General features: G+C 50.0%; 1 protein-coding gene across 1 annotated transcript in view; it reads right to left on the bottom strand.

The window, feature by feature from the left end:
- Window positions 1–3,235: 3,235 nt before the first annotated feature.
- The window catches only part of KSR2 (kinase suppressor of ras 2), a 301,392-nt gene continuing 286,351 nt past the window's right edge, over window positions 3,236–18,276 (bottom strand). The window contains exons 18-20 of the mRNA XM_066370811.1: window positions 16,478–16,607; window positions 15,249–15,382; window positions 3,236–12,135 (exon numbers count right to left, since the gene is read on the bottom strand). Coding sequence (XP_066226908.1) covers window positions 12,129–12,135; window positions 15,249–15,382; window positions 16,478–16,607 — 271 coding nt within the window. The 3' untranslated portion in view covers window positions 3,236–12,128. The remainder of the gene's footprint in view (window positions 12,136–15,248; window positions 15,383–16,477; window positions 16,608–18,276) is intronic.

Here is an 18,276-nt window from a genome sequence, read left to right as displayed (position 1 = left end):
CCAAGATGCTCCTGCCTGAGGCAGAATGGCGTGGTGGTGGTGGGATGGCAGCAGACCCCCTGAGGTTAGTGTCTTGAGTTTGTTGTTCTCATAGTGTGGCCGAGCCACTGATAGGAGGACGGGGCGCCCTCCCTAGCCGGGCAACTTGGAGTGTGTGTCACCTCCCTGAGCCTCAGCTTTTGCAACTATAAAATGGGATGGTGATTCCTACCTCCCGGGGCTGTGATGTAAGCAAGGCTTACATCACAGAAATGAACGATTGTTAAATGTGTGAATGGCAGGAGGTGCTGCTGGCACTCTGCCTGCCCCATAGGTGTTCACTAATTAAGTAATAATTGAGTTTGAGTCCGTCCCTCGGAAACTCACATGACTTCTCTGGCCTCATTTGTACAAGGCAAGTGGATGAATTGCCTACTTCCTCCAGGAAAGTTCTCCTAATTGCTCCCCCTGGAAACCCAGCCAGCAGCTCTCCCCTCTCTGCCCTGTACTTAGCCACCATCACAACCACGTTTATTAAACTTGGCGCTGCTGCTATTTGGGCTGGATAATTCTTTGTAGTGGCGGGGCGGGGGTTGTTCTGGGCGTTGTGGAGTGTTAGGCAGCATCCCTGGCCTCTACTCACTAGAAGCCAATAGCATCCTCCAGTGTGGGACATTGCCAAATGTCCTCGGGGCAGGTGGCAACATCATCCCTGGTTGAGAACCGTTAATGCATTAGCAATTGCTTGAATTCATTGCAATCTGTCTTGGCTGGAGGCCGTCCAGAATTGCCATTCAGGGCGGAAGCCCGGATTCTATCTGTCTGGGTTTGGATCCTGGCTCCGCACTAACCACTGTGTAACTTTGGACAAGACACTTACACCCATCTGGGCCTCAGCTGCTTCACCTGTACAATAGAGTAGTTGCTCTTGAAAGACTGTCATGAGGATTAGATGAGACGACAGCTGTAATGTGCTCAGCATTGTGCCTGGGAACAGGCTGATGGGAGATGGGAGGTGAGGGTGGGCTCTAGACGGTCTCAATTTGGGCAAAGGACAAGCTCAGGGACCAGAATGATCTGAGAGGCCATGTCCCTGCCACCCCGGCAGCTTGGTGGCCTCATCCACACCTTGTTTCTGGTGCCCAGGCACTTCCCCTGCAGCCTATGAGAGGAAGTTAATGAGCTGTTCAGTTCCGATGACTTGCAAAGCCTCCCTCCCTTAGCTCAACACCTGCTGTGCCTGATTGTTGGTGGCCCTGGGGCCACAGAGGACCACAAGCCAGAACCAGGTCAATCAATTAGTTCCAGGCCCCAGGGAAGACTTTGTCCCCCCACCCCCACCCACCACTCTTTTTTTTTCTTCTGCCTGAAATAGGAGAGATGGGTATGAAAGGTTCTGGTCTTGTCTTAAACCTCTTCCCCAAATCAACATGGTCTCAGAGGTAAATGTCAAATCTAAGCTTGAAATAGCTAACATTTATTGGTTGGTTATGCTAAGAATTGTGTTGAGGTTTTTTTTGTTTTGTTTTTTGTTATTGTTTTTTACCTGATTCTCATTCTAACCGCAATTCTCTAAAGAATAATTATTATCTCAGTTTTACAGTTAAAGAAACTGAGGCTCAGAACTGACATCACTGCTCAGCCAGGTCACCCAGCTGGTCTAAGTGGCATAGCCCAGGACTGAAATTCAGACACTGCAGGAGAGTTTTACTTCTTGGAATCTCACTTTCCCCATCTTCAACTTGGGGCAACTCATACCACCCAGCGCATTGGACAGTGGGAAGAAATCAGGCTTGTGAAGGGAGAATCAACAAGCTTAGGGGGTGAGATACCAGATGCTCCTCTCTGAGAGAGATGCTGGCAATGAGCCGGGGCCTGGGTCAACTCTCAGCAGAGCATTCTTGAGTGCAGAAACTTGGAATGAAGTTTGCTCTATACTCACTAAAGCCAGCCCTGCGCCACAGCCACATTAGTAATAAATATGAGCTCTAGCAACAAACATCTGCAGAGAGCTTACCAAGGGCCCCAGCCCTGTTCCAAGGACTTGTGTTAATTCACGTAAGCCTCACAACACTGGGAGGCAGGCGCTACCGGTGCAATAATCATGTCTATTTTACAGACGAGGAAGTGGCGGCTCAGAGAAGCTGAGTGACCTGCCCGAGGACACACAGTTTGCATGTGGTAAAGCCAGACTTTGACTCCAGGTCTATCAGCATGCTCTCGCTCCTGGAATGTGTGTGGGGAAAGATTTTCTGGGGCACACGAGGCCAGTTTTTCTATCTCCCTGCCACACGGTCTCCAGGGAGGGCGCTGGGAGTTCGAGTCAGAGTCGCCCCATAGCTCTCAGTTCCTTTTGCTTGGAATGTGTTGAATAGTCTGTTTTTCTGGCTGGCTTTACAGAACAGAAGATATATTGTGGCATCAAAGCACTGTGTGAAGTGAACTTGAGGAATCCAAGGTACTTACGAGCCTGTCCTGCACCCTGTGGACCCATAAGAGCATGAGTTTTGGGTTCTCGTTGCGGGTTGGGCTGGTTACATCAGCCTTCAACACAGGCTTTCTCCTCTGTCAAATGGAACTGGGTGATTTTGGGGATTAATAAGACAATGTTAAGTATGTTCTGGGCTGGGCACACAGCAGGTACTCACTATGCAGTCATATTTGTGTGTGTGCGTGTGTGTGTGTGTTTCTGCATTACACCATATCCATTCCTAGAGAGAAAACTGATGTTTGGCTGGCCAGATGGAAGAACACTAGGCCAGGTTATGATCATCTGCATTACTGTTCAGCAAACATTTACTTCCCTCCTCTTCCCACACTGGGTAGAGACCACAGCCCTTCCCCATTGACAGGCTGGGTCCTGTGACTTGCTCTGGCCACTGGAATGCTAGTGGATGTGGTTTGAGACGATGCCTTTGGATGTGCTGGTACAGTCTGGCTTGCCTCTGCTGTTCTGGTGAACTGCCATAGGAGACGCATGAACCAAGGAGCTTCTCCCTCAACCTACATCTTAAAACAGGAAGACAGGGGCGCAGCCTTGAACTTAATCAGAAGTCTAAAGAGGAGTCTTAGTTAAACCCAACCTAGACCTACAGCCCCAGAAGCATCAGAATAAATACTAGTTGTAAAATGTGGAGTTTAGGGAGGTTTGTTACACAGCATGACTGTGGCAATAGCTGACTGATACACTGGCCAGTGTGATATCTCAAGATTCCTTCTGTGCAACAGACAACAACAGAATTCAGGCCTGCTTTGGCGGCAGTGCGATGCAGTAGTTCTCAAATTCTTTATTGGCATAAATAATTTAGACATTGGATTCTCACTAAACATTGCACTAGACACAAGAAACAGCAGGCTTGTTGGCACAGAGGCTCACTACCTGTCCAACAGCCTAAGTTAGAAATACTTTTTTGAGAAGTGTAGAAAAGTTTATAAATGATTCTGTACAAATATACACAGTGGACCCTCCATCCATCTGGCCTCCCTTTCTTGGATGGCGTCTGAATCAATCGTTCTTTCCCGGCTGTGCAACGTTGGCAATGAGGGAGAGAGACAGAGACAGAGACCAAGAGAGACACAGGTAGGGGAGGGGAAGAAGCGGCCCCAAAAGGAAAACATGAAACCAACTTCTTACATGAACTCATTCTGCGACAGTCAGCACAATCATGGAGAAAACATAATGGGCCATTGGTCCATGTCAGTCTGTACAAGAAATAGTCTTTATATATATATATATATAATATATATGTATAATATTTATAGATATATATATATATACTTTGTGTATAGAAAAGTATCAGTATAATTTACATACAGAGAAAGCCTTTTTACAATAACAAATTTTCCTAAGGTCAATAACTTTGAGAGTAATCAACCAACTGAATCATGCGGTAAGTGTGCGGTAGTGTGGACCCCCGTGCAAGGCTTTGGGAGAGAGAAATGAGAGGCTTGGGGTGGGACTTGACCACCCAAGTTTGGGTTATTCTTAGCCTGGCCCAGCCATGGGCCAGGGCACTCACCTGGTGTGACCAGGTCACCTGGTCCCAGTGAATCCCCGCGGCCTCCATCTTGGGGAGTTGGAGAGGACTGGTCTGGCTAGAGGCTTCCCAGCTCCCTGAGATTGAGCCTGTCCTGTGGATGCTAACACCCACTTCAGCTGGGAGGTGTCCATGAGACTTGGGCACCCCTCCCCATGTCCACCAGGGCACAAGCATCTAAGAAATATGTAACACCCACCACCTCTCAATTCCAGTCTCCCATTATTTTCAGGAAGGTCTCTATAGAGGTGGAATTCCTGGGGACATTTCAGTTGAGCTATTAGGAAGAGAAATCACATTTACTGAGTACCTACTGTGTGCCAAAAACTGTGGGGATGCTATTGACATTCATTATTTCATTTACTCCAATCACCTCCACAGTAAGAAACATACAAAGTGCTACAGGCAGAACGAAGCCAAGAAAATTGAAAGACTGGTTTGGGGAAACTGCTGGCGCCGAGAAACTGATGGTGAGGTCATTACCCATGATAGAGAACTGCTGAGCGGAACCAGGTAAACAAGTCTTGCTGATTCATTGCAACCACACACACACCGGGGGCATACAAAGGTACTATGATTCCTATCTTTCAAGCCCTGATATTTATTTATAGGGATAGTAAGACATGTCATCCCACCAAGATGGAGTTAATATATTCTCTCCCATACTTTAGGCTATATGGCAGACTTGGCTTGTGGTCCACTGTGATCCCTACATCTTCTTCAGCCACTCTGTAACAAGCCAGTATTTTGCCCATCACGAACCTGTAATATTTAGTTGGGAGATCCTTAGTGTAAGGTCTTTCCCTCAAAACACTTCCGTGTTCATGCATGTCCTTGACCTCAACGCTCTCATTGGCCTATGCATAGAGTGACATCAACTCTCCAGGAAGGTTTTCTGGTGTGACAAGACAGATCTGCGGGCCTCAGAGAGATCAGAGGCACTGGGCCCAGGAGGAGGTAGAGGGAAAGCGAAGTAGAAGCCAAGACTGGGAAGAAATGCTTGAGAGAGAAGAGCAGACGGCCAATCCATCCACAGCGGTGATGGGCACAGATGGAAGGGCTGGTGGATGAGGACTAAGAAACAGAGACATGGACGTGGGAGGAGGTCGACAGCGACAGGGAGGGAGCCTACCAGGCCAAAGGGAGATGCAGAGAGAATCTGAGGCGACCTCCCTACTGGCCTGACTCCAGGAAGCACAACCTTCCTGGGACATCTTATTCCCTGGGATACCAGTTCCTCCCGGCACCAGACTTCGTGGAAAGCAGGGGAGGGAAGGGCAGGTGTACAGGAGAGGCTCTCAGTAAATCATGATCTTGCTTCTGAGCCTGAACACAGGTTATTCCTTCTATTTATCTGGCACACTGTACCCTACCCGACACCCATTCTACTCAAGGTTCAAAGGTCTCCTACTCTGAGAAACCTTCCTTGAGGGCCCTTGATGGGGCTGGGTGTTCCTCTGGGGTCCCCGGGCCCCATCAGAGCACCTCTGTCTCCTCCGATGGACTCAGGTTCCCTATCCGGAGGGGCCCCTTTGCTCTCGCCCCCCGAAGCCCACGAGGCACTTTCTAAATGCTCACAGAAAGAGTATCTAAAATGAAGTCTTGGGGAATGACGAGGTGGGGCTTCTTGGTGCTGGGCTCAGCGGAGGGTATAGTGAGTGTGGCTGGGGACATGGACTTTTAAAATATGGGAAAACTTGTAAAGAATTCTTCGGCTGCTTAATCAGAGACATTTTAAATCCACGAATAGGCCAATAAGGAGGAGCTCTGAGGACAGCAGGTGACCACAGTGCAGGAGCAATGCCTTGTGGAACATGGGGGCCACATGGAGGCTCAGTGGGGCAAAAAGCCGTCAGGGTCAGAGGAGGTGGTTGCCATGACGCCTGATGTCACCATCTGGGGTCCAGCCTTTTATTCCTGACAACAAGGTCAGGACGTGAGTGTGTTTGGGGTGGGGAGGAATAACAACCCACAGCATTCCCGGGGGGTGGGGAGCACAGGGGTCTCAGCAGAGAAAAGACCCTGAAAAGGGGGAAGATTGTGCTCAGGCCTGGCCAAAGGCATCCCTGGTCCAGCTGCACAGCGCCCCCAAGGAGGCGGGTTGGCAGGGCACGTGCACCCAGGTGGGGGGCCTTGGTGTGGCAGGACTAGTACATTAGGTAGCCTGGTGTCTACACTGTAGCTACATAGCAGTTACTTGAACTTACGCGAGTTCATATGTACCCATTTAAAAATTATTCTTATTATTACTATTTTATTATTATTATATTATTATGATTAGCAACATGGATAGAAAAATAAACAGAGGAAAATGGCTACATTCTTGGAGGACCAATGCATTGCATTAATCGTCCAGGATGCACTGACGCTGCCACTGCCCCCACCCGGGCAGGGCTGGGGTGGGAAAGGTCAACCCACCAGGGAACGGGGTCCCAGTCGACTCAGCATCCTTCTCGGAAGGTGCTTGGCTGAGTGTCCCCTCTTCCCAAAACAACTTTCCCAGCCCCAGTCCGTTGCAATGACTGACTGCCCTGTTCCCCGATCCTAGGACGGCTGGTGCCCCGGGATCTGAAACCCACCGCCCACCTCCGTCCCCAAATCTGCCGCCTGGGACGGGATGGAACTGCCACCTCCTGTCTGTATCATCCAATTTATTGCTTCATCTGCACCAGAGACAGACAGCTATTATAACTCTTTTCTCCAGAATTAACCAGGATGGAGAATAAGATGAGGGAGGAAGGAGAGGGACCCTCGGCTGTCTGGGGACTCAGACAAGTTGGTTTCTTCTTCCATCGGACGGTTCTCTCTAGCTCCCTCCTGGGGAAGACAGAGGGCTGGCCCCAAGTAGCCCTGCCGGCAGGACCAGGACTGCCTGAGGCCAGTCTGAAGGTTTGAGTTCAGCAAGAGGGCCTGCTTCCTAGAAGGACTGTGGGGTGACGGAGGGGGTGACTGTGGGAGGAACAGGGGTGAATGTGGCCGGAAGAGCCAGACCTTGGGTAGGAGCCCTGTGGGTAACTTTCTACCCCATAAGTCGCAGTTTCAGACCTTGTCTTGTCCATGTAGATAATAAAGGATCTGTCAACATTCTCCTCACACCGAGGTGGCCTTCAAGCCACTGAAGATGCTAAATATTTCTTTTAAAACCCTTTTTCAAGCCAGTTACTCCTTGAGTTTCCCTGTTTCCCTCTGTCCGGTTGCCTTTTCCTTTGGGAAAGGCTGCCAATGGCAGGAGCATGGATTTGAGATCTAGTGACGTGGCCGGGAGATGGCACACTCAGGACCCTGTGCCTTGGCTCTTTGGGTCTCCGTTTAAATGTCTTCTTGGAAAGCCCTCTGCCAACGGTGGCCCTCCACACTGCCCCCACCCCATGGTACTGGCTTCCCATTGGTTTCCCTTCCAGAGGCCCACGTGAGTTGTAATTTTATATTACTGCTGGCTGGCTTCCTGTCTCTCTCCCCTACTGGGCTCTAAGCTTCAGAACAGGGGATATTGTTTAATTCATCACTGAATGCCCAGGGTCTCATTTGTAGTAGGTGCTCAGTAAACAACTCACTGACTATGCAGCCGACAAAGAAATAAGCCCATAGAATTCTAAACCGACCCGAACACTGGCATCTTTTGCGAAGACACGAGGGACCCTTCTCCCACCTTGACCAGCCCGTCACCACTCCAAAAAGGCTCACTCTGCCCAGCATCTGCCAAAACTCTCACTCCTGCACTGGAGGTCAGGGTATTTTTAAATAAAAACAACTGGCCACACTGATATCTTTCTTTCTTCAAGTGGTAGAAAAGAAAAACTAAGATTTGTTTTTAATCATTAGACTTTCAAATCTAAGAAGGCAATGATGCAAATAGCACGTTGGCATAAACAATTGTGGCCCCGCTCGGTGGGGGGAGGGAGCCGCACTTCTGAGCTAATTTAAGCTAAATACACGCCAGCTATATTTTCATCCTCACTATTGTGTAACTTTCTCCTCAGCTCATGGTCCGGGGGTGGGGGTGGGGAGATGCTATCTGGCAGGGGGTGGTGGCGGCAGAGAATAAGAGGAGGAAGGAAATGAAGAGGCAGCGTGGACAGAAAGTACTCTCAGCCCCCAAGCTGGTTCTTAGAGCTGTTTCTAGAGCAGGTGGTCCACTAGGACCCCAGGGTAAAAACTAGAGTTTGAGTCTTCCATGCCAGAGGAAAAAAAACCCAAAAAGCAACTGGAAGAAAAGTAGGTTCCTTTTCTTCCCCTCTATATACAATGTTCCCAAAACCTCACAGATGTCTAGATGGGACTAAAGAGACTTTTACCAACTACATCATGTAAAGAATGGCCCTTCCTACCCCCCACCCTTGGCTCCGGTTCTTCCCCTGGGAACCTCAGACAAGTTGGTTTCTTCTCCCATCAGACAGTTCTCTCTAGCTCAGAGGTTGGCAACCGTTTTCTGTAAAAAGCAAGACTGTAATATATTCAGCTTTGCGGGCCACACTGTCTCTGTTGCAAGCACTCATCCACGTCTTTGCAGCACAAAGGAAAGCGTGGTCCCCACGGGAATAAATTTCGCATGTGATCATGTGCCAGCGAAACTGTTTGACGTGGACATTGGAACTTCACAGCATTTTCACATATCATGGAAAACTTCTTTCGGTGTTCACTTAATCAGAGAAGGTAAAAACCATTTGGTGGGCTGGATCCTGGTCCACGGGCTACGGTGTGCCAACCCCAGCTCTAGATTTCTCAAGATAGTGATTGGGCCTGGGCTCAGTCCAGGCCACTTCCTTCACGATCCTCAGATGATGGGCCACAGGAGGGGGCAGGTGAGGAATCCGGGTTTGTGGGAGGGGGGGGGGCGGATGCCTGCACATGGGACGGGAGATGGGAGAGCGGCAGAATGCAGGTTTCCTGAAGACAAGAGTCTAGTCCCCAGAGGTCAATCTGAGGCTGCTACTGACCAAGAATCCAAGACACAAGCAGAGAAAGAGCGGAGCTCCTTGGCCAGACGAGAGGTTTCCCTTCAACCAATGAAAGAAAACCCGGGACCGAACGGCATTAAATAGAGACTTAGAGTCTCCACCTTCTCTCTGGCGATGGCGACATGTGGGGATGTCCCTACAAAGGCCAAGGGGGGTGTTCCCCCTGCCAAGGAGTCCCTGTTCTGTGAAACACCAGCAGCCTGGAAGAGCTGGAGGAATTCAGTGTATAAACGTCCACATGCCCCTGGAAGAAGGCAAGGTCAAGGCTTCCTGGGGCAGCTTCACTCTGTGGACGGGTCTACTTGGGAAGCCTGTGTGGATCCGGTTTGCTAACAGCAAGGCAGAGACAGAAACAACTTGGTGATGGGTGTTGGCCACCTACATGTGGCTATGATGGGGCAAGTACACACACACACACACACACACAACAATCTTTGCTGGGTGGAATCTATAGCAGGAGTCACAGGTAATTATGATGTAAAAATATACCCCCCCCCCATTTTTTTCCTTGCAAAAGATTAATGAATATGATCTCCTCCCAATACCAGTGAATAAAAGGTTGAGGTCAGCAGGGAGAGCAGTGGTCTGGTTCTTCCTGGATGGAAATGTCTGCATGTTAGAGCCAAAGCCGGCCTCCAAACAATTCAGGGTGGTGTGGACAGGAGGAGGGGGCAGGGAGGGGCTGGCCGCCTGGGGCAGGAGACCGAGGAAGCTGGGGACAAAGGAAGGATGTGGGCGAAGCGGGAAGAGTCAAGAGCAGGTGACGTGGGACTCCGGGGTGGACCCAAAGAACACTGTTTGGCAAAGCGGAGAAGTTTCCAGGGTGCAGAGAAGGCTGGGGTTTCTCCCTGGGTCCCTCAGCCCATCCTCCATCTTGACCTGGTGCTTATGACCGGATAGGAAGAGCAGCCTTTGGAGACCCTGCTGGGCCTTGCCCAGGGCTCTGGTGGCCGGTTATTAGCCTGAAAATAAGAGAGGCAGGAAGAAGCAGGCTACAGCTCCGGGGAGCATTTCAACCTCAGGGTGGCTGTGCCCTCCCTGCTCCTCCCTTTCCTGATTCTTCTTCCAGCACAGAGGTCCACGACAAAGACTGGAGTCCACGAACCGGGAAGTTCTGGTTGGATTTCAGGCCCTCAGGAGGCCATGGGGCAGAGCTGAGACTCAGGCTGGGGACTGGTCCCCGGGTGACTGTTTGGACACAGTGGCAGCTACTGATAAGAGCTGCCCCCAGCAATACCAGAGCAGCTGGGGCTTGTGCAAATATGTGTAAAATGCCTCCAAGACACACAAATGTTGAGCCAAGAGCCACAGAGTGACAGAGGTCCTTGGAAGAAGAACATCCCCTTTGGGGGAGCTCACGTGGGTGCCTTTAAGTCTCTGGTCCCACACAGGTGGGGGTGCTGGGAAGGCATTCAGGAAGGTTCTCTGGAGGCACAGGGATTTATTTCTCTTGCCTGGGGTCTCGGGAAGCAGGACTGGTCTCATCACCTTGCCCAGTTTGAAAGCAGGCGTGGCCCTCAAAGCACGACCAGTCTGGGCTGCCCATGGTGGGGAAGACCTCTCCCTCACCCAGCTGGGTGCTGAGTCTGAGCGCTAGTAGGATTTTGAAGTCGTTGTGCCCCTCTCTGGGAGGAGGGTGTCTGGATAAAGTAGCAGCCAGAAGAAAGTCAAGTCTGCCTGGGCAGAGCCCGAGAAGTCCAGAGAGGCTACGGGCCGACCCTGGGCACACCACCCAGCCATTGCTGGGTACAGACTTCCCTTTAGTGCCACATCGGATGAGTGGGGTCCGGGGCTTCGGGAATGTCAGACCTATCCTTACAAGGGACACAAGGAACGTAAGACAGTCTCCCCACCCGTTACTCTGCACACTCGACCTGCCCCTGGCACCCTTCCTATGGAACACTTGATCCCAAAGTGGTGGGAGGGAGCGACCGGCCCAGGTGAGCACGGAGGTGAGGGGCAGGATGCAAGGGCCACTGGGCTAATGCGACAGACCTCTAATGGGGAAGCCACGCCGGGCCTCAGCACCAGGCTGGACTTGAGGATGCAGAGCCTCTATAAATAGCCTCCCTCCTTGCCTTCCCAGTGGGGCTTTTCAAGGAAGGGGAGGGGCAGTCCTTGGCAAGCAGGACGTTGTGTGCACACCCTATAACCCAACACGCACGCACCCCAGAACCCGCATCTGTTACTATGGTCGACAACCTTAGCTGGTGTAAGTGCCGAAGCAGAGGGAGGGAGAAGGAATGTCCTATGACCCCCCCGCCCCTGAGCCCCAGTTCTCAGGGCCCAGACTTCAGGGGGCGTCGTTGAAGGAGGTGAGCCGTGAGGAGCCCCCAGAGGTCATCCTGGCTGGGGAGCTGCTGTGCTTTCTGAATGGCAGGGGGCAGGGTGGAGCAAAAGGGATAGTGCTGTCACAGAACAGGAGTAGAAAGTCCCAGAACTGGGCCCTGGAGGGACTTAGATCTCAAAAGTCATGCAAGACTGTTTTGCTGCACTTGGGAGCTGTAAGCGAAGGTGCCACAAACCACGACAGGCTTGGGGCGAGGCCCCTGAGAACAGGTACTGACAGAGAAATGTCTCAGTTCCTCTGCCCAGATCTCGGCCCGCAGCTCGCACTGAGCCAGTCAGAGTGCTCAGCTCTGCGTGCCTGCCCCATGTTCCCTGAGAGCACAGCTGGGACCCACTGTGCAGAGACCAGAACAGCCAGGGAGACACCCTGGGGCTGAGGCAGCCTGGCTCTTGCTTGTTAAGGGGAGTCGCGAGCGGACGGTATCACGCACGGAGACACACGTGGACACACAGGTATGCACAGACTGGCCCCGTGAGCCTGCTCCCGCTGGTCTCCTGTCCTAGTCCCCATGGCCTGGGGACCCTCCTCTCGACCCTGCCCCGCGCCTCGCTCTCCAATTCCGTGTCTCCCTGGCTGGTCCTGTGAAGTCCCAGCTCAGGGTCCCCTCAACCCTTCCCAAGCAAAAGGACACAGGTCTGGGATACAGGGAAGCCACCGAGCTCAATTGTGCAGTGCTCCCAGGATGGCCGGGGTGGGTTCCCTCTGATGGTGAGCCTCTGGTCTCCTGAGCTAGCAGAGGACAGAACAGGGAAGAGAGGTGGCTTGGGAGCTGAGGCCGCTGAGTGTTGTCCCTTTGTCCAGTGGTCACAGCCTGGAGTGGGGAGAGAAGGGAAAGAGGGGCAAGATGTCACATGGATACGACAATGCCATCTTTTGTGAACTAGCACCCTCTCGGAGGGGCAGGTGGTTTGCGATGAGCTATTCCCGTCCTCTACAGGAAAAGGTGGAAGGGACTTCTCTTTACTGAGGTTGCACTACGTGCTAGGCTCTGGGCCAAGTGCTGCAACACTTGATCTTATTTAAATCTAAGAATAGCCTGCAAGGTAGATACACCACATCCTTTTAATCGATGAAAAAACTGAGGCTCAGAGAGGTTAAGTGTTTTGCCCAAGGGTGCACAGCCAGGAAGCAGCAGGGTCAGGAGGTGAACCTAGAACTCCTCCCACTGGGGCATGTAGCCCTGGACTAAGGATGGCCACCCAGCGTGCGGGGTGGGTTGAGGCCTTGTGCTGCTGGAGTAGCAGCCTGCATGCCATATGGAGCTACTGCAAGTGCTTTGTAAGGGCTGGAGCTACAGCAAGAGGGTGTGAGAACAAGACCTACACCACAGACTCCTGCTATGAGTAGAGGCTTCGCCAACTACTGTTGAGACAGGGTCTAAGTGATCAGGGGCAGAGTTTATCCCCAATCTTCTGGGATGGTTCTGGAAGGATTCCCAGAAGGTAACACAGGTAATCTTTGCCTAGAATCTGGCAGAATAGAAAGATCAAGATCATGGATTTAGGGTCTAGGCCAACCTGGGTTCTAATACTTGCTCTGTTTCTTCCCAGCTGTGTGATCTCTGGGAAGGCGCTTAACCTCTCTCTGCCTTGGTTTTTCTCGTAAGTAAAACAGTTACAGTAATAGCACCTACCCCTTGAGGGGGCTCTTAGGATTCAGTGAGGTAATGCAGATCAAATGATTGACACAGCACCTGTCACACATGTTTAGGAAGTAATACCCAGATGACGGAAACCATGCCGGTGGCTGTGACAATGACCTAGACCAGTGCCATGCGATGGGACAAAGCAATGACACACAATGCAGTGGACATGCAATGCAACCCCAAAGAGCTGGAAGCAGCAACTTGAACAAATATTTATACACCAATATTCACTGCAGCATTGCTCACAGTAGCCAAGATGTGCAAACAAACCAACTGTCCATCAACATATGAATGGACAAACAAGATGCGGTCTAGCCATACAATGGAGTATTGCTCAGCCATAAAAGGGAATGAAGTCCTAAGCATGCTACAATGTGGCTCAACCCTGAAAACCTTATGCTACATAAAAGAAACCAGATACAAAAGGACAAATATCGCCTGCTTCCACATATACGAAATATCTAGAATAGGACAATTCAGGGAGCCAAATGCAGAGGAGAGATTACTAGGGAGTAGGGGCAGAAGGGTTGGGGAGTTAATGTTTAATGGTGACATAGTTTCTGCCTGGGGTGACAAAAAGGTTTTGGAAAAGGGGTGATTACTGCACAACATTGTGAATGTAGCTAATGCCATTGAATTATACACGTAAAAATGGCTATGCCCTGGCTGGAGAGCCATTCAGTTAGAGCATCGTCCCAACGTCCAAAGGTTGTGGTTTTTTTTTTGGCTGGGGCACTGACCCCAGCTAATTTTTTTTTTTTTTTTTTTTTTTTTATTTATTTACAGAGGCAGAGATAGACAGGGACAGACAGACAGGAATGAAGAGAGATGAGAAGCATCAATCATCAGTTTCTCGTTGCGCGTTTGCGACTTCTTAGTTGTTCATTGATTGCTTTCTCACATGTGCCTTGACCGTGGGCCTTCAGCAGACCGAGTAACCCCCTGCTGGAGCCAGCGACCTTGGGTCCAAGCTGGTGAGCTCTTTGCTCAAGCCAGATGAACCCGCGCTCAAGCTGGCGACCTCGGGGTCTCGAACCTGGGTCCTTCCGCATCCCAGTCCGACGCTCTATCCACTGCGCCACCACCTGGTCAGGCCAAAGGTTGTGTTTTTGATGTATGGTTAGGGAACATACAGGAACAAATTGATGTTTGTTTCTATCGCTCTTCCTTCCTCTCTTTCTAAAAATCAATCAATAAATTTAAAAAAATAAAAATGGCTAACTAATGGCAAATTTAAATATACTCCAACACAATTTTTAAAATTAATAATGTAATACACAGCAACCCACTGAGCTGTACATTATAAATGGGAGAATTATATGATATGTAAACTATATTTCAACAAATCTGTTCAAAATAAAGGAATACCATGCCAGTCATCTATGTCATTGTAAATTTTCTAGTCATATTTTAAGAAGTAAAAAAATTAAATTCATCCTAATAGTATATTGTATTAAACCCGATAGCTCCAAAACATTATACTTTCAATATGTAACTGTATATGCATATATAACACACAGAGACATCCGAAATTTTGTATGGATTCTACACTTACAGCCCATCTCAGTTTTGATTCACCACATTTCAAGTGTTAAATGGCCACACGTGGTGAGTGGCTGTTCCTGGACAGTGGAAGGTCAGACCCTCACTGCTCAAATGGTGGTATGTGGACCAGCACTTACAGCATCACCTTGGAGGTTGTTCGAAATGTAAGGTCTCGGGCCCCACCCCAGACCTACAGAACAGGAATCTGCATCTTAAGGAACTCCCTAGATGATCTGAATGCATATTAAATTTTGAGGTGCGTGTCTCTGGAACACAGGCTTGCTCCAATCTTGCCTCCAATCCACCGGGTGCTAAGACATACTGAGATGCTAGAAAGCACACTTTCTACCCACCAGATGTGACCACTGGAGAGGCAAACCTGAGACCCAGAGATGAGTTCTGAGTTAGCCACCCATATCTTCTGAACATGCCAGCTGCAGCTGAGACCTCTTGGTGGGTTCCCTCTGTAGATTTCAAAGCCCTGGACCGGACCCAGATCCTGGGACTACTTTAACCGAGACCTCCCCCAAACCACTGCCGACCCAGGAGGCTTCGGGAAGGACTCTAGCACTGACCACTCCACCAAGTGAGCATCTCAAAGCCGGATGGTGTCTGTGGGAGAGACGGGGGTGGGTGCATGGAAAGGAGAAGGTTGGCAGAGGAGCTCGGGAGGAGAGCAAAAGGCGACAAAGGCCAGAGGACATGGCCAGGAGGAGGCTAAGGAGGACACCTACTCTGCAGACTTCCAGAAATGCCCAGGGTGGGACAGGCGGCGGTTTCGCTTTGGCAGTTTCTCCAGCATGTCCATGAGCTTGGTGAAGGTAGGTCTTTCCTCTTGTTCAAAGGCCCAGCAGAAGAGAAGAATGTCCTAAAAGAAACCAATATGTGGTGATTTAACATAAATGGTGATGTCTTGATTACTCTTTGGAATCTCACTGGATCTGTCCATTTGTCGACCCATTTGTCCCACTTCCGTGTTCCTCTATCATTCATTCATCCATCCATCCATCCATCCATCCATCCATCCATCCAACCATCCATCATCCATCCATCACCCATCATCCATCCATCCATCACGTATCCAACCATCTATACATCTAAATTCATGTATTTATCATCCATCCATCCATTCAACCACCCATCCATCCATCTAATCATCCATCCATCCATCTATCCATCCATCCTTCTACTCATCCACTTTCTGAACCATATAGCAAACTAGGTAAGCCCTATTCTAGAAGGTCTGGGATACACTGAGATCAATAAAATGCTTCTCAAGGAGTTTCTGGGCATTTTTCTTAACAGGCAGTGAGAAAAGGGAACCCTGAGGTCTCCATCCAGATCCCAACACTATATGTGCCCTCTGAAGTCCCAGAGGGGGAAATTACTTCTAGTAATCTTCTCACTTGAGAAGGGAAACTTAGAGGCAGGTGGTCCTTAAAACATACCAGATAATTACTCCCTCCATGACTCATCTGTCCTCTGATCAAAATAGGGAAATTCTTTGTACTATGTTTTCGAGGATGGCTATTAAATTATACTCAGGCTTCTCTGTTCCTACATAGCTTGTTCTAAGTTGGATAATGCCTTAAATATTTTTGTATAGATGCAAATAAAGTTAAAATTATTAATACCAGTGATATTTTAATGAATGTCTTTTCAAACGGACAGAAAAGGATTCCTGGTTCTACTTGACTCAGCAGTCCATTGCAGGGAAGAACCTGACTGAGTGCTATTGCGCCCCCAATGGCAAGGACCTGAATTGCAGGCATAGTTCAGAGGTTTTGCCTTCTAAGCTCCAAATCATTACCGGACAAGGAGGTGAGCATGGTTTTTCGGTGACCCTTTGGGAAAGTATCTGTAACTTTAACACACAGGAAAAAGAAGGTCCAGAACAGTGTCTGCTGCTCCCCTTGTCCCCCAGACCTGGCACCCTGCCCCCCTCCCCCTGCCCCAGACTTACTGAGATTTCTTTTCCCATGCCGATCTGGCTGAGGTTGGGTTTCATGCCTGTGCCCATCTGCCAGATTATTGCCTCTGCTGGTTGGGTCTTGAAAGGCCACTCCCTGGCGTGGAGTTCATACCAGATTGTTCTGTTGGCAGATGTTGCGAAAGGGGCGTTGGTGTGACATGTCACTTGTGTCATCACAATAAACAATAACACATATTGAGTTTTCACTTCTGTGCATGACATGCCCCCTCCTTCTGGGCAACAAACTATCTTCTCAGTGGCAGTCTCTGCCCCATCTGTTGGCCTCTTCGTACCCGAATAACAATAAAACCTCCGTTTAAAAACAGGAGGCCCTCTCATGATCCTCACTTTACAGACGAGGAAACGAAGGCTCGAGAAGGTCGTGTCATCTTACCCTGAATCATACAGCAAGTGAGAGGTCAAACCCAGTTCTCCTGAATACATAACTGCATCACTGGCCATTGTGCTAGTCCGGCAGACCTGTGCTCCGTCCTATACAAGAGTCCTTTGTAATCGGGGCAGAGAGCAGTTTGGGAGGACAAGCCTGTATGTACTATAGTTGACAGGGGGGCTGGTGAAGTGGGCACAGGCAGACTGCGAGCACCGCTCCTGAGAAAGGGGAAAGGGAGGCTGTTGGGACCCGCGTGGCGCTGTGCTAGGTGCCCTACACGTGTTTCTCACTTAACCCTTCCACAACCTCAGTGAGGTTTCTCATCTTCAGTTTAGGACTTTGAGTGGTAAAATGACTCCATCGTTAAAATCGCCAGCTTGGGTGTTAGGATGTCCTGGGTTTGACTCCCAGCTCCAGATCACCATCGGGCAAGTCCCTGAGCCGCTCGGAGCCTGTGTCCTCACCTGGGAACTGGGAACAGTAGCAACACTGGCTTCGTGGGGTGCCTGTGACCACGAGAGAGCACCACAAAAGCCCTGACACAGTGCTCACTACGCTTTTAAAAACCCATTTCGCTCTAAGTCAGGCGCAATCATGGCGTTTCCAAGCAACAAGGGGCCACTAATTGCCAGGAAACCAGGAGCACCAGGTCCCAAGGAATTCAACAGTGTCTCAGGAATAAAAGCCTCATTAAAACTGCCTTTCGAACCTGACTTTCAAGAAGAACTTACTTTAAGAAAAATAAAAATTGCTAAAGATGAAAACGCCAGTGGAAAACCAATTACTCACGTCAGTACGTTGTGTTAATTACATTCTTCTCTCTTTTGGTACATTTATATGAAAATACACCAACTTAATTATTGCGATTTGGTTTCAGATAACAGTATCTAACTAGATAAATATTAGGGCGTAAACTAATCAGGGCAATTGACAGCCTCTGATGCGGTCCAAGCAGCAGACCTTGAGAATCACGGTGTTCTGGGAACATCCCCCTCCTCCTCCCAGGAGGCACAGAGAGGATGCAGCAGGGGTACTTTTCCTCAGAAGACGGAAGACGATCTAACAGCTCTCAGAGGTGCTAGGTCTATCGGCACACATCTGCAAGCCCGCGACCTCCCCAAACAGCTGCCCCAGCGTTATCTCCACCAGTCTTTGCAACCTGAGGATTAGCGTGGCCTTTGGAGGAGTGTGAGCACAGACACCTTCTTAGCTGCCCCTTCTCGGGACACTCTGCCCTGCACCTTGGGCTGAGTGTCCTGGACTCTTGCTCCCCTTTATGCTTCCAAAGACATTCTATTCTCTCCCCGGGCGGCGGTTACCCTTTCTTTACTGACAATCCCCAACCCCTCCTTCCCAAACTTGAGATGTGTAGGTCCAGCTGCCTGCTGGTGGGTTCCAC

This window comes from Saccopteryx leptura, chromosome 2 (assembly GCF_036850995.1).
Source record: "Saccopteryx leptura isolate mSacLep1 chromosome 2, mSacLep1_pri_phased_curated, whole genome shotgun sequence".
Classification (NCBI taxonomy): domain Eukaryota; kingdom Metazoa; phylum Chordata; class Mammalia; order Chiroptera; family Emballonuridae; genus Saccopteryx; species Saccopteryx leptura.
Note: the sequence above shows the minus strand (reverse complement) of the source record. Positions and strands in the feature narration are given on the sequence as shown.